Source organism: Argopecten irradians, chromosome 12 (genome assembly GCF_041381155.1).
Source record: "Argopecten irradians isolate NY chromosome 12, Ai_NY, whole genome shotgun sequence".
NCBI lineage: Eukaryota > Metazoa > Mollusca > Bivalvia > Pectinida > Pectinidae > Argopecten > Argopecten irradians.
This window is the reverse complement of record NC_091145.1, coordinates 12,351,429-12,364,502: the sequence shown is the minus strand read 5'-3', so window position 1 is coordinate 12,364,502 and position 13,074 is coordinate 12,351,429. Positions and strand designations below refer to the sequence as shown.

The 13,074-nt window shown below is 36.0% G+C and overlaps 2 protein-coding genes across 4 annotated transcripts in view; both read left to right on the top strand.

Annotated features, from left to right (window-relative positions):
• The window catches only part of LOC138336152 (SRSF protein kinase 2-like), a 59,445-nt gene that overhangs the window by 30,076 nt on the left and 16,295 nt on the right, over positions 1-13,074 (top strand). For all 3 annotated transcript variants that reach the window (XM_069285483.1, XM_069285484.1, XM_069285485.1), the window contains 2 exons: positions 9,992-10,100; positions 11,744-11,831. In XM_069285483.1, the coding sequence (XP_069141584.1) occupies positions 9,992-10,100; positions 11,744-11,831 (197 nt within the window). The remainder of the gene's footprint in view (positions 1-9,991; positions 10,101-11,743; positions 11,832-13,074) is intronic.
• On the top strand, positions 5,512-8,061 carry LOC138336153 (uncharacterized). The gene has a single exon (XM_069285486.1). The coding sequence runs from the start codon at positions 6,077-6,079 to the stop codon at positions 7,604-7,606; it is 1,530 nt and encodes a 509-aa protein (XP_069141587.1). The 5' UTR covers positions 5,512-6,076; the 3' UTR covers positions 7,607-8,061.

Here is a 13,074-nt window from a genome sequence, read left to right as displayed (position 1 = left end):
AGGTACATATAACTATAACTGTTATCAGGAGGTACATATAACTATTAACAGGGATTCAGGAGCTAGATATAACTGTTATCAGGAGGTACATATAACTATAACTGTTATCAGGAGGTACATATAACTATTAACAGGGATTCAGGAGCTAGATATAACTGTTTGTAACAGGTGGCATGTCTTTGTTGTTATATTGGTGGAGAGATTCAGAATGCGTAGTCATTAATGTGTTGTTGGTACATACACTCAGGTAAGTTAGAACTATATGTAACCCACCTGAAAGAGGGGGTAGGGGGTGTCGAGTGGTTAAGATGTCCCAACTCATCACCAAGTGCCCTTTACCTCTAGTAGGTGAGTTCAAATCACTCTACACCTTTTGGTGTAGAGTTTGAATCTCAGTTGGGCCAGTTGCTTTTCTCTAGGTTCTCTGGCTTTTCTACACCTCCTAAACCTACCACATCCTTAAATAACCCTGACTGTTATTAGAACATTTAAAAAATCAAACCAAACCCAAAAAAGGCAGCTTGTATTTGCAGACAGGGATGCAATATAATCCATGAGAAATTTTCGATTTTGTTCCCATTAATTAACTCCTTGTTTCTTTGCTTATACAAGATCATTGGTGAAATTCTAGCTGAAATTTCTCCAAAGCAATTAAAGAGTTTGTTGTGTTGTGAATGATTCATTGATTCAAGGTCATGGTATGCATCCAGGTTTTTACTGCAGATTCTCTCATGATGCGACTTCAAATGCAAAATATATTGATCACTTCAGATTTGTGTAAGTATTGTTAGCACCTTAAATGTTGGGTTGTTAGCACCTTAAACGTTGGGATATATTACATTCGTCAGGAAATATAATCATTTAAGATATTCTACAGATAAGATATTCTACAGCTAATTTAAGTTAATGATTGTATTAGTTTTATGTCCTGTTAACAACTTGGTGATGGAAGAAAAGTCTGGAGAAAAAAACCCACTGACCACTGACCTTAGAATTACCCCATGTGAGATTTGAACTCTAAACCCAAAGGTGGAGGTCAAGTGAGACTATGGTTAAGCATCTTAAACACCTAGCTAATGTGGACCTCTACCCTGTACCATGCAACAATGTTTTTTTCAGAACAAGTGTTGAAAGCAAACAAAATAAGGAAAATATGTAAAGGTGTTGTTGTTGGAGATGACCCTAGTTTTAATTAAAAGATTTGATAAAAATGGAATTGCAGCTTATTGCTGAGTGGAGCTTATTTCCGTTATATTACATTAAGCATTCAGATATTACCATTGTCAGGATGTTGGTCAATTTAATTTTACTCAGAGGATAAACAATACAGTATTTGTATACTATATATTATGCAGGTACTTGCAGGACAGATGCACTAAAGTGACTAGAGCTTGAACAATAATTACATCGACGAACAATCGAAATACAGATAGACATGTTAAAAACGGCAAATCCAATAATAATTGCAAAATCAATTATTTTTGTAATTATATACATGAATAATTCATCAACAGGAATCTAGCACTGGTGTCTCTATCTTCATATTTAGTGTAGCACTCTTTAACATTCATTTAGCTTCTTCTAAAAGGTTATTGTAGACTGGTGTTCTTTCTGTATCTATAATTATATTCTTTTGGAAACATAACTCAGAAATCCTTTGTTTGATTGCTTCACTTGGATTCTAACGAACGGGAAACCTTTTCCTTTTCCGTGTCTTGTTGAGGTTATTAGTGCAGATTTGACAAATTTAACTTTGAAAATATTGTAACTGATTCAATGTATTGTTTATCCCCCCCTCTGCTACACACAGGCACACACACAAAATTAAAGGAAGTGCAAAAAATTATCACACTGCAAATAGTTTGAAAGCTGACGATGTGGAAATATCCAAGATAACAGTTATTCAAAGTTTAATTTGGAAACTACAGATCGGCTGAATCAAGACCATCACCGAGATTTTCTAGAGATGGTGTTATAAATAACAATATACCATGACAAAATCATAATGTTATGCTCACTTCTAGCACTATTAAATATGATACTCTGGCATATGACTTTTCAGTTGTTCAACAGAATCCAATTTAATACATAATCATTCCCGGAGAGCTATGTTCTGAGATTTCCATGACAATTGAGAATTGTTTGGTATCCCTTGTAATTTCCGGTGTCTCCCATGTGACATTGTTGTAAGGCCTGTATTTGGCTGTTATATGACCAACGGTTATTGTCTGTGTTGTTACATAGACTGTCTTATATCCGGTACAGTTCATAGTGGTCGACAGAATTCGGCCAACTTTGGTCATTACAGGACATCCAATTGTGTACTGATTGATACTGACCAGCTGTCCACTGTGGTAACGGTCAGTGTTATTTCTGTGGTCAGAGAGTTTCTCCGAGAATTGACATTTGAGCTTGGTCATTCATTCCTGGTTAGTGAAATATTATTATCCATTCATCATTGATCAGATCAGATTGCTCTCCCCTGATTTCATTACGGACCGGACCATTGCATTACTTTCCTCCTTAATTACCCTGATCTTGTACAAGGTTTGGTGGATTTATTTGATGCTGTTAGGTAGGTATACTAGCCTGACACAAATCCCTACATCTATTCCGTCTTTGTACATTACAGGGTTAGCTCCCTTGCAGGTAGGTATCGATTGTTACGTCATTATATTGTGAGCGCCATTCCTGTGGTTTTCTCTGAAATGTATGATGTTACGCTCACAAACATATGATGTCATAATCGATACCTACTCACATGGGCAGGTAACTCTGTAATACGCACAGAATATATCTTGATCTGTATGAACTTCCAGTCTTTATCACCTTTTGAAATCATTCCAAGAATTGACTCCTGACAAACTTTGGCTGAATACACCGACAGTTTTGGCAAAAATCTTACACCAAATGAATATTTTTCTAAAGCTTAAAAATTTTATTCTTTGCAAAAAATTGAAACACCTGGATTGATAGATACACACTACCACTGATCAAAGTAATATTTCACAGCACATTGAGGAAATTATGTAGAGGAATAGGGATTTAGAGTAAATGTCAGTTTCTAATACGGTAGTAGATGGGTAAAGTGAGATGTCAGATCTTTTTTTAGATTGATTCATTCTTGAAACTTATCAATGCAAAACATTTTTTTCCCTGTCTTCCAAAATCGTATGGTCAACATAAATTCAAGGTGTTGTGTCATAATGTCAAGTTGAGCTTTAATATTTAAAGTTAGATAGGTAGTCGGATATGATTGTGATACATGAACAGGTTTTTGTAGGGTTTAATATCAATATTTATAGGCCGTCAATAACATCTTCTATTTTGGGATATTTATATATACTGGGTGTTATGATAGCTATACACACAAAGCATATCAGGTATAGATAGGCTATTTATGAGGAAACTAATATCAATATTTCAGTACATGTTGGTTAAAAGCTGATAAGTAAGTGTTTAATCATGGAGGATGTGTCAAAGTTTTTCTAACTAGAAATAAAAATAAATACAGTGAGAATAACTGGTCAAAATCGGCCCTTGTGTAATCCGGCATGATTGTATGGGATTTTCCTTAATTCATAGTGATTAAAATCTGTATACCTTGAAACCTGGATATACTGGCCAAAATTGCTGTTCCTAGCTAGTGACATTCGGTTTAGACAAGTCGCACTGTAAAAAAAGTTAAATAAAAATTTGCAACTTGATAAGGCCTGATGTATGCTTCAGGTACCCCTACCTACCCTAGTTTTTACTTCCGACCCTAGCTATTTCTTCACACTCAAAAAGGTTGTGTGTGAAGTTGTCAACTTAGATTTTTACGCATGCTTTAAGTTTATCCAGATAAAGTTCAATTTTGAATATGGTAATGAGAAATAAAAGACATCTAGCTAGCCTAAAGCCTGAAGGATAAATTACATGTATTATTGAATTACTTTGTAATGTAGTAATAAAGTCACTCAACCCCTCCCCCACCCCTCCTGAAAAAAACAAAAAATATAAAAATAAAATTTAAAAAAAATCCCGACCTACCTACCCTACATTTTTCAGTCATGTAACCTGAAACATGCATATAATTTTTTTTGGGGCTAATGGAATATAATTGATAAAATGATATCAGAAATTTAATTCACTCGTTTACCCCTGAACATTCATAATGGACTCTTATAGCCTTTGAATCAGAAGAGTTACAATGAGTCTTCATGGGGGATGAGTTGATAGAGAAAAGAACATTTACTGAATAGATTTCAAACATTTTCAACCTTTCTCAGCATTAGAATAAGTCAATAGTTTTGTGGTAACAGTAAAAAGTTTAAAGTCGGAATCTGACTCATTCATAGATTTTCTTGTCTCATTAAATCTTTACGGGAATGTTTTACCTGGAACCCACAGCTCGAGGAACAAATTAGAATGATAGTGATGTATGATAGGTGATATCAGTTGATTCGTGATTTGCACTGCTCAAACAACCCTGTAATTTTCAGAGGAGTTCAAAATGGAATTGGTATAACCAGTCGTGAGATTTATAGCATGTACTTGTTGTGGGGAGCTCTGTGATGAATTTGACTTTGTTGAACTTTACAAGTGAAATACAACTGACACTGACAGAAATATGGGTCGGCAGGGATAGAAATATGGGCCGGCAGGGACTTTTGAGATTCACTGATACTTTATCATCTTCTCAGCATGGAGAAGAAATTACGTGAGCAATGGCTTCCCCTATTCTATTAACTCAAACTGATTTTAAAATGGACTTCTTGAAAATGATGTTCTATTCTGTTTCAAGGGAAATAATTCTACCGTTGGGATCAAACAATGTGGTAAATCCCTTGATCCCTCTTTAGGGTGCATCATCTGTGTAGAAAAAGTCAAAATATTTTTTTGTGTGACAACTTTACAAAATTACTACTGTCTATAAGGAACACCCAAGGAACTATGATCAAGATGGTCAAGTGGTCATTATACACATGGCAAATTGTATTGGAATTGATGGCTTGCAATACTGAGAAAGTGGTCTAATAAAACATACATCTTTATACAGAGGTGGTCGCTAAGGCAGGATTAATTGTACTATTAGATAAAATATTAATAGAAAGGATCTCGGGACGAAGAAAGTAATACTAATTTTGAGTATGTATATATATAGGAGTAAAAAATGACCATATAATTAGCCTGTCTGTTACATGCTATCAATTTCAATCAGTGTATTATTATAAGTTATACATATAGTATAACTAGGATCAAAGGTCACTAGTACAGGTTTTATCACCTGTGAATTGGACAATAACAAGAAATGACCAGGACCTGTCCTTTCTGGCCCATCCATAAATCTGTCAGACTGGACATACCATGTCCAGTTGTATATATACTAGTACATGTATACTACTGTTTATGAGTGGTAACTCTGTAATATATATATAGTATATATCTTTGTATGTAGTCTTATCCACTCCTGTATACAATCAGATGTTTCTATGGTCTTAACTTTCTTCTCGTTGAGGTTCTATAAGTTTGTGGAACCTTTTTAATGTACTGTTTCAAAGATGTATAGAAAGAAGTTTTCATTCTGTCTGTAGACATGAAGCTATTTGTGATGTGGATATATGTATAACAGAGCTTTTTATAAGTGAGTGTAAATATTCTTTTGATGCACAGAAAAATAATTTCATCAAACGGATTATGGGGAGTTAGCTTATAGCTTCAAGGGAAGAAGATATTCGGACCGATCATGAAACTATTCCGATCTCTTTGATATCTTCTATTTCTGTCGGAAACCATCGAAGCATCAAATGACAAAATTACAAATTTGGATGTGCCTGATCATATCAACGGTTTGTAATGAATTTGATATAAATACCGATACATGTAATTTATTGTGTAGCTTCCGTCAGTGACATTTCAAACTAAGAAATGTGGATAGCCAATACATTCATCGATGTTCGGAAGAAACAGATGTGTATTGTTCTAAGACTGTTCAAATTGCTACTTCAAAAACGAGACATTCTCTTCATGATTTGGATATAATGTGTTAACCATACTCTGCTTCACTTAATGTTGGATTATTTGTGTGTTTACCATGGAGAATTGGAGGAAGTTTGATGATCATGATTCGTTCAGTGGCTATCATAAACATATTTATGGAGTGACCCCGCTCTACCCTGTAAGTGGATCTTACGCTCAGGTCATGGTACCGGTCAAGAATTGTGTCCCCATGATGGTCAAGAATTGTGTTCCAAAGACAGGCATGAAGAAGACGTCTAGCTACAGACAACATGCTGCGACGGGGAATTCTCCAGCCTCCAAATCGTATGTACAACCCAGACTGTACAGTATGGAGCAGTTAAACAACAGAGCAAGCCAGAGGACTGATCCCATACATCATCCCTGTCACAAACCTACCATAATGTACAAAACACAATATCCCCACAACACTGCAGGGCTACCATGCAATGAAAGCCATTATGAAACATCAGACAAAGTCCAGTCTAGATCTATACCAAATACTAAAGTATCAGACAATATTGAAAGATGGAATGATGAAGCAGTATCCCATAGGAACGGTAAAGTCAAGCCCCGGAAGTCATTTAGACCGTTCAATGTCATAAGTAACTTAATCAGCAAGGCTAAAACGAGACAAACAAAAGAAGGTAAAAACAACTTGAAGAAAGAAAATGTTCAAGATAGAAATTGTAGATTACTTCATAGCTCTGATATCAAAGTTTTATCTCCGGCTTTTGATGGTAGGGAAAAAATTTCAAAGGTACAAACTGTGCATCAATTGAGTCCAAATGGCCACTACAAAGCCGCCAGACTTGATGAATATAACCTTGATGTTAAAGACGGTCAGATTTGTTTAAAGGAGGAGACGACTGGACATAGTGGGGGTCAGCCCCAGTGGACATCTGAAGAGTTGAGTGACCACTGGTCACCACAAGGGATCTACAGAAGTCAGGAGAGCCTGAGGTACAAAAGCCATGTTTCTAGATACTTCCAGAAGGGTTCATCCCATGTGAGGTCAAAGGGTTCACGGTTGGAATCTCTGTGGAGTATGCAACTGACCGATCAAGGCTGTAGGGAAAATTCAGAAAGCCAAAAATGTCAAGTACAAAACACACTTTACCATGATGGTATCCTAAAAAATTTGAGGAGTGTTGTGACAAATGGACATACCCCAGACTGTGGTCAGTCCAAATTGGGGTCTAGTTCTACAAAAAGTGTGCCTTTTAGTGAAAGATTGCATGAACTGCCTGTTCAGAAAAACTATGTCATGAACAAGTTCTTGAGTGATGTTCATCATATCAGCAATGTAAGGTTTCAGCAGAGTAACAGAGGACAGGGTAAGCAGCATATAGACTCGCCAGGTTCAATGCCTTTTCATATAAAATTTACATCATTTGGAAAGGTTTCATTGATGCCTCTGATATGGGATTTGTTGGTGAAAGGTTTCACTCTGAGAAAAAACACTAGTTTATTTTCGTATTTTCGTTATTTTTGTAGATCTTTTAACAAATTTGCCTCAGAACATTCAACTTATTCGCTTGAAAAAAATCCCTCGTATGTTTCCACTAAGAGAATAACGTTGGTCTATTATATGATAGATAGATAAGAGCACGGTTTTGTTCAGAGTTACATTGGCTGGATGACCGGGCACCTCAGGTTTCGACTTTTAACGTCTTTGATGCCAAACCAAACTTTTTATCTCCATGGCAACCAGTTATTAGACTGCCAGCTAAGAAAGACAGACATTTAGAATAAGTAGTTTGTGGAGTTGGGTTTGAATGGAATCCTAACACTAGAATTAAGCCTGGTTCAGATTGTATTGTGGATGTTTGACCAAGTTACTGGCCGATCGCTTAACTGACCAGTAGCTGGACATTAGATAGATTGATTCTCCTATACAGACAGATGTAGCCAGGGGCGGAAACGATTGCCCTGCTCATTTGTTGTTTGCCAATCCAATAATAAAGATAAGTTGCTGGTCAGGCTGATTCCTGGTTAGAACCAAAGTTAAGGAATCGGTGTGGTCATCCGTGAGACTGGTCACCACTCTTGACCATACACTAATGATTTCTGTCTGGTGTGTGACAGAGCATTGGTCATTCTGGTGTGACATGACCATTGGTTCTGGTGAAGAGAACTACACTTACAGTGTATGTCACTATACACTATTCAATACTATATAGGTTAAGTCTTGCATCTTACATCTTATTCGGTGGAGAGGGTGGGAGTGAGGGGTTGTATTTCACAAAATCTAAGGAATGGAAATATAGTGAGACTTCAAATTTAAAAAAAAAAAAATTTTGTTTGATTTGTCACTACAAATGAATCAAAGTGTTGTTTTATGTCTTGTGTTCATTATAAGATCATTGGGAAATCTGAAATATTACAAAGTCAGCAGAAATTAATAACGAATAAACAATATATTTTGGCTCAGCTTCGACAACAGTTCAGGAACACAAGACTAAAAATAAAAGGTGTTTCTTTTCTGGTGATGATGATGGCTGCGTCAACATTTGTATTTTAAGTCCGCTTTTTACAAAGTTAACCGCAATGGATTGAACTGAAACTTTTGTCAATTTAAGTCACTCTTTGCATCATGGTAAGTCAGACTACATAGACAAAGGTTGAGAAAAACTTGTTTGCAGTAATTCTCAAAGGTAGCCTGTCTGACTTTGTGTATACATACATGTACAATCAATAGATCTGAAACTGTAAATTCAGGATAATGTTTCAAATTTGACTTTTAAATTAGTTCTTTCATTTCTTGAAGAAAATTCCAATTTTTATTGTAGTGCTGAAATACAAGTTGAAGTGAAGTGCATGTTCCCTACTCGTTGAGCTTTAAGGACGGTTTGTCTAATGGCCTTTAGTCTGAATCGATGATTGCTAATTCCTCTCTACACTAGTGTTCTGTCTGCTGAGATTGACCAGCATTCTGGTCTCATCAAATCTGTGACATAAAACCTATAGACGGTCCATTGTTTTATAGCAGATGGTGTTTAGAGATAGTATACATCGAATCTAAATAATTAAATCCTACACCACGCGATGTACGGGAAATGAACCAACTTATTTTCATGTGATTAAATTTGTATTTCAGTGGCCGATAAAAATCTACAAAAGTAACTTGTCACACCAACTTTTTTTCTCTCAAGTTTTTAGGCGCTCTTTGCTCTTGCTAGGTAAAATGCGGTACTATGTAAAGTTCTATGAAATGTTGTAGGTGGGAAGTCTATTCTCATTTAGTTCCAAGTCTATAGAGTAAAGTAAGGCTGACATCTATTAGCTGTCAAGACTGTTTAAAACTTGTTTAAAAGAGAAACTCCCACACAGTTAAAACACTGGTGACGGCATTCATATCGTTATAACACCGCTAATCATAGAAACCTCCCACAACTACGTGACCTTCGGATATTACACTGTTTGGCTCTCGACAGATCCCCTTGACAAAATTTGCTGATGTAGATTTTGTTCGATGCTGAAATTACCTGTAAACTTTTCTTGCGTCACAGCCTCAAAAGTTTATTCCACTCCCATCTTATGTTGAATAAAGCAATATGTTGCCACCGGTTCAAAATAGCTCAGAATTACCATTTTCTACGTCACAGTTTTCAAGATTAGATTTTGATCTTAAAAACAATATTGCTCTGAAGTTGATAATTTTTGGAAGGGTCAAATATACTAAATCATTAATCATTCTGAAAAAAGCTCATGACACCCTCTCTGGTCAGTAGTGTGTTTGTGTAAATCATGTCAGCAAGGTTCTAAATATGATCGTTCTAAAGTGATCGTCTCTGTTTCTTGTCTCAGTTCAACATCAATATTCCTATGAGTAAATGATATTCCAATGAGATAAATGTCTTAATCGTTTTTTCCCACCATCGAGAATTGACCAATCACCAGGTAGTTATAATGTAGCCACGCCTCTTGTTTTCACACACACATGTATTAATTCAATGTCCGATGCATTAAATACATGTTTTTTCTGCAGGTGGCTACCATCCCGTGAAGATTGGTGATCTGTTCAACGGGAAATACCACGTTGTCCGCAAGTTAGGATGGGGTCACTTTTCTACAGTCTGGCTGTGCTGGGATATGTCGTAAGTATTCTAGAAAACATGTACTATAATTTGATGATATCCTTACAGAAGTAGTAAATATTTCATGTGTGACATTTCGATGACTTAAAGATTGCTCCACCACTGACGAATGTTAATATAAAAAACAGGAGCAGATAAATTAGCATATTTCTTCAGTTAACAACTTTATTTACTTTACACCATATACCTTCATTGAAAAAATTGAGCTTCTCATTTTACTTCAAGATAAACATATTAAAAATGATTAATTTCGTCAAAAAAAAAATTCCATATCACTATGCCCTATATTGAATGAAGTACTAATTGCACATGTACCTAAAGCAAAATAAATGATTTTATATGTAGTGTTGCGCTAATTAATAATTAATTATTATTATTAAACATCAGTTATTGTTCAAATGATGGGTATTATTTAAGCTCCGTCACCTTCCTCAGACAAATGACCAGGCAACATGCATGCATAAAGGTGTGAAAATGGCTCAATATCAATTTCGGCACTGCTAATTATACATCATTATGAGATATAGCATTATATAATTGGGCCTAAATGACTTGATCTCGCTACTCTTTGCCTAATACCTGTCATACAAGTGCGAGAGCCTATGTGTCCCCTTGTTGCTGGTTCATCGCAGCATATGTATATTCATGTATGAAATATATTCAATGGTTAGTAACATTAGCATTACAAAGATCAAACTTTCCAACCTGGAAAAAATAAAATATACTTTGTTTTAGTAATGTGATTTCATGATATACGAGTAAATAAATGTGAAAGCAAAAAACTGTGTGTATTTGTGTTAATTGTATATCATAAACATCAAGATAGCTTAATGGTTTAAACTGAAAACCTGTTAGAGATTGGTTTTACAGACACGTTCCTTAAACAGATTTAGAGACTGTGCATGATAGAAGTCGTGGAATTGTTTTGAGTATAGAAGTGAGTTGTGTGTAGGAGTTTATTGGTGTTGATGTGCTAATCAATGGATCCCTGTGATAGATTCTCAGCCCTGTTACATGACGGATGCTAAAGCCAGCGGTGATTGGTATAAATGTTAGTTTTCATTAGATAGTGTTACAAGTGTCGGCACGCTAACAGTGACAGTGGTTAATTGTGTTGTTCTAGCTGGCAGTTCTCATCAGTTTGTATAGCCAATATTGGTACGGTAACTCATCGGTGAATTCGGAAGAGAGAAAGGAATAAAATAAAGTTCAATGTGTTCTCATTGAAACCAGTTTGTATAAGCAATATTGGTAACTCATCGGTGAATTGGGGAGAGAGAGAGTAATAAAAAAATTGTGTAAAAAATATGAATTTTGAACAATGATAGATAAGAGTTACTTCCCCTGTACAACATCCAGTTTGAACCCAATTGAACCCATATTAGAAGTAGGAAAGGACTTTTTTGTTGGGCTATGATTATGTATTTCTGACCTGGCTAGGAAAAGGCTCTATACCTAACACTTTAATGAAGGTGTCATGTTTTCTTTGTGACGAATGATAAATTATATCACTTACGTTTGCGATGTTAATTTGCCTGGGAACCAAGAAACATAAATATAAGGGACGGTCTGGTTATACATTTTCTGAACTAATCATGTAATGATATTTTGACTTACGATGTGTATGTGTAATTCTGTTTTAGAGAGAAGCGGTTTGTTGCCCTGAAGGTGGTGAAGAGTGCCCAGCACTATACAGAGACAGCCATAGACGAAATTAAGCTTTTGAGATGTGTAAGTACATCGTTTCCCACTCCACACTCCAGTCCCCTAGTTGCAGTCTCCGAACCGTCACCTCCTGATTTCCCCACCTCATCCACACATTGGGTCCCACGCTGTTACTTCACCCTCCTCCCCCAAATATCCATTGTCTCTAATCTCTAATCGCCATGCAAATTCTTTATTCCACACACCAGTTACCACACTGGGAACAACCCTGTTCCCCCAAACCCACACACCCACTCAATTCCAATCTCCAGTGTCCATCCAAAATGCTCTATCCCACAAATCTACCTTTTGCCCCATACCTTAACGAATCCCTCATCCCCTTATTTCATTGATTATTTCATAGAATCAAAATGCACCAGAAGGTTGGTATTATGTAACTACATTCTTTCTTCCTCAACCACTTCTTACAGTATAAATATGCACAGACCAAATCCCTTTCTTCCCCAACCTCTTCTCTACAGAAAAAAAAATATACAGACAAAATTGAAATGCACATCATGCATATGATCAGCTGTTGTTATCAATTTCTTCTTCCTAATCATTAAATTGCTCTCTATTTGCACAGACAACTTATTCAACATCATGTTTTCTATCTTAATGGATGGTATAGCAGTATGCATACTCACCACACATATCCATTCCTGATTGAGAGGAAGATATGTTTTTTCAACAGATGACAATGCAGAGGCGTTAGAAGCCTGTATTGGATAAAACCGTACCAGAAATAATGTAGCATGATAGTTTGGGTGTGTGGTTACGCTACTGAGAGTGGAGGGGTAATGAATGCACCCCTTGTGTATTGAAATTTGATCTTCAATGTGTCAAGCCCATTTCACTCACGTAATGATTGCTATATATGTGATCAATATTTTATCAAGTTTGATTTGCTCTGCAGAAGTATCGTTTCAGTTCACAGTTCCTTATATAGAAATATTCATACTTAATTTAACTTGGCCTCAGTAAAGTACATTTTATTCCACAGCTAAGGTTATAGTGCTGTAAAATTGTTGAAAATTGTTAAGATATTTGTGAATCATGACTGTCGGCTAGGTTTGAAGATATATTTATGACTACAGTAAACATCTACAAAAAGACTTTAAAAAAATCAGATTTAAGCCTTATGTACCAGAACATTGACTAATGGTAACTGAAATGGAAGTTCCAAATTCTTGTTACCTCTACACCATATATTATTGCTTTGCCTACAATATGAAGGCGACAGGTATGTCAATGTCGGCAGCATCCAGGT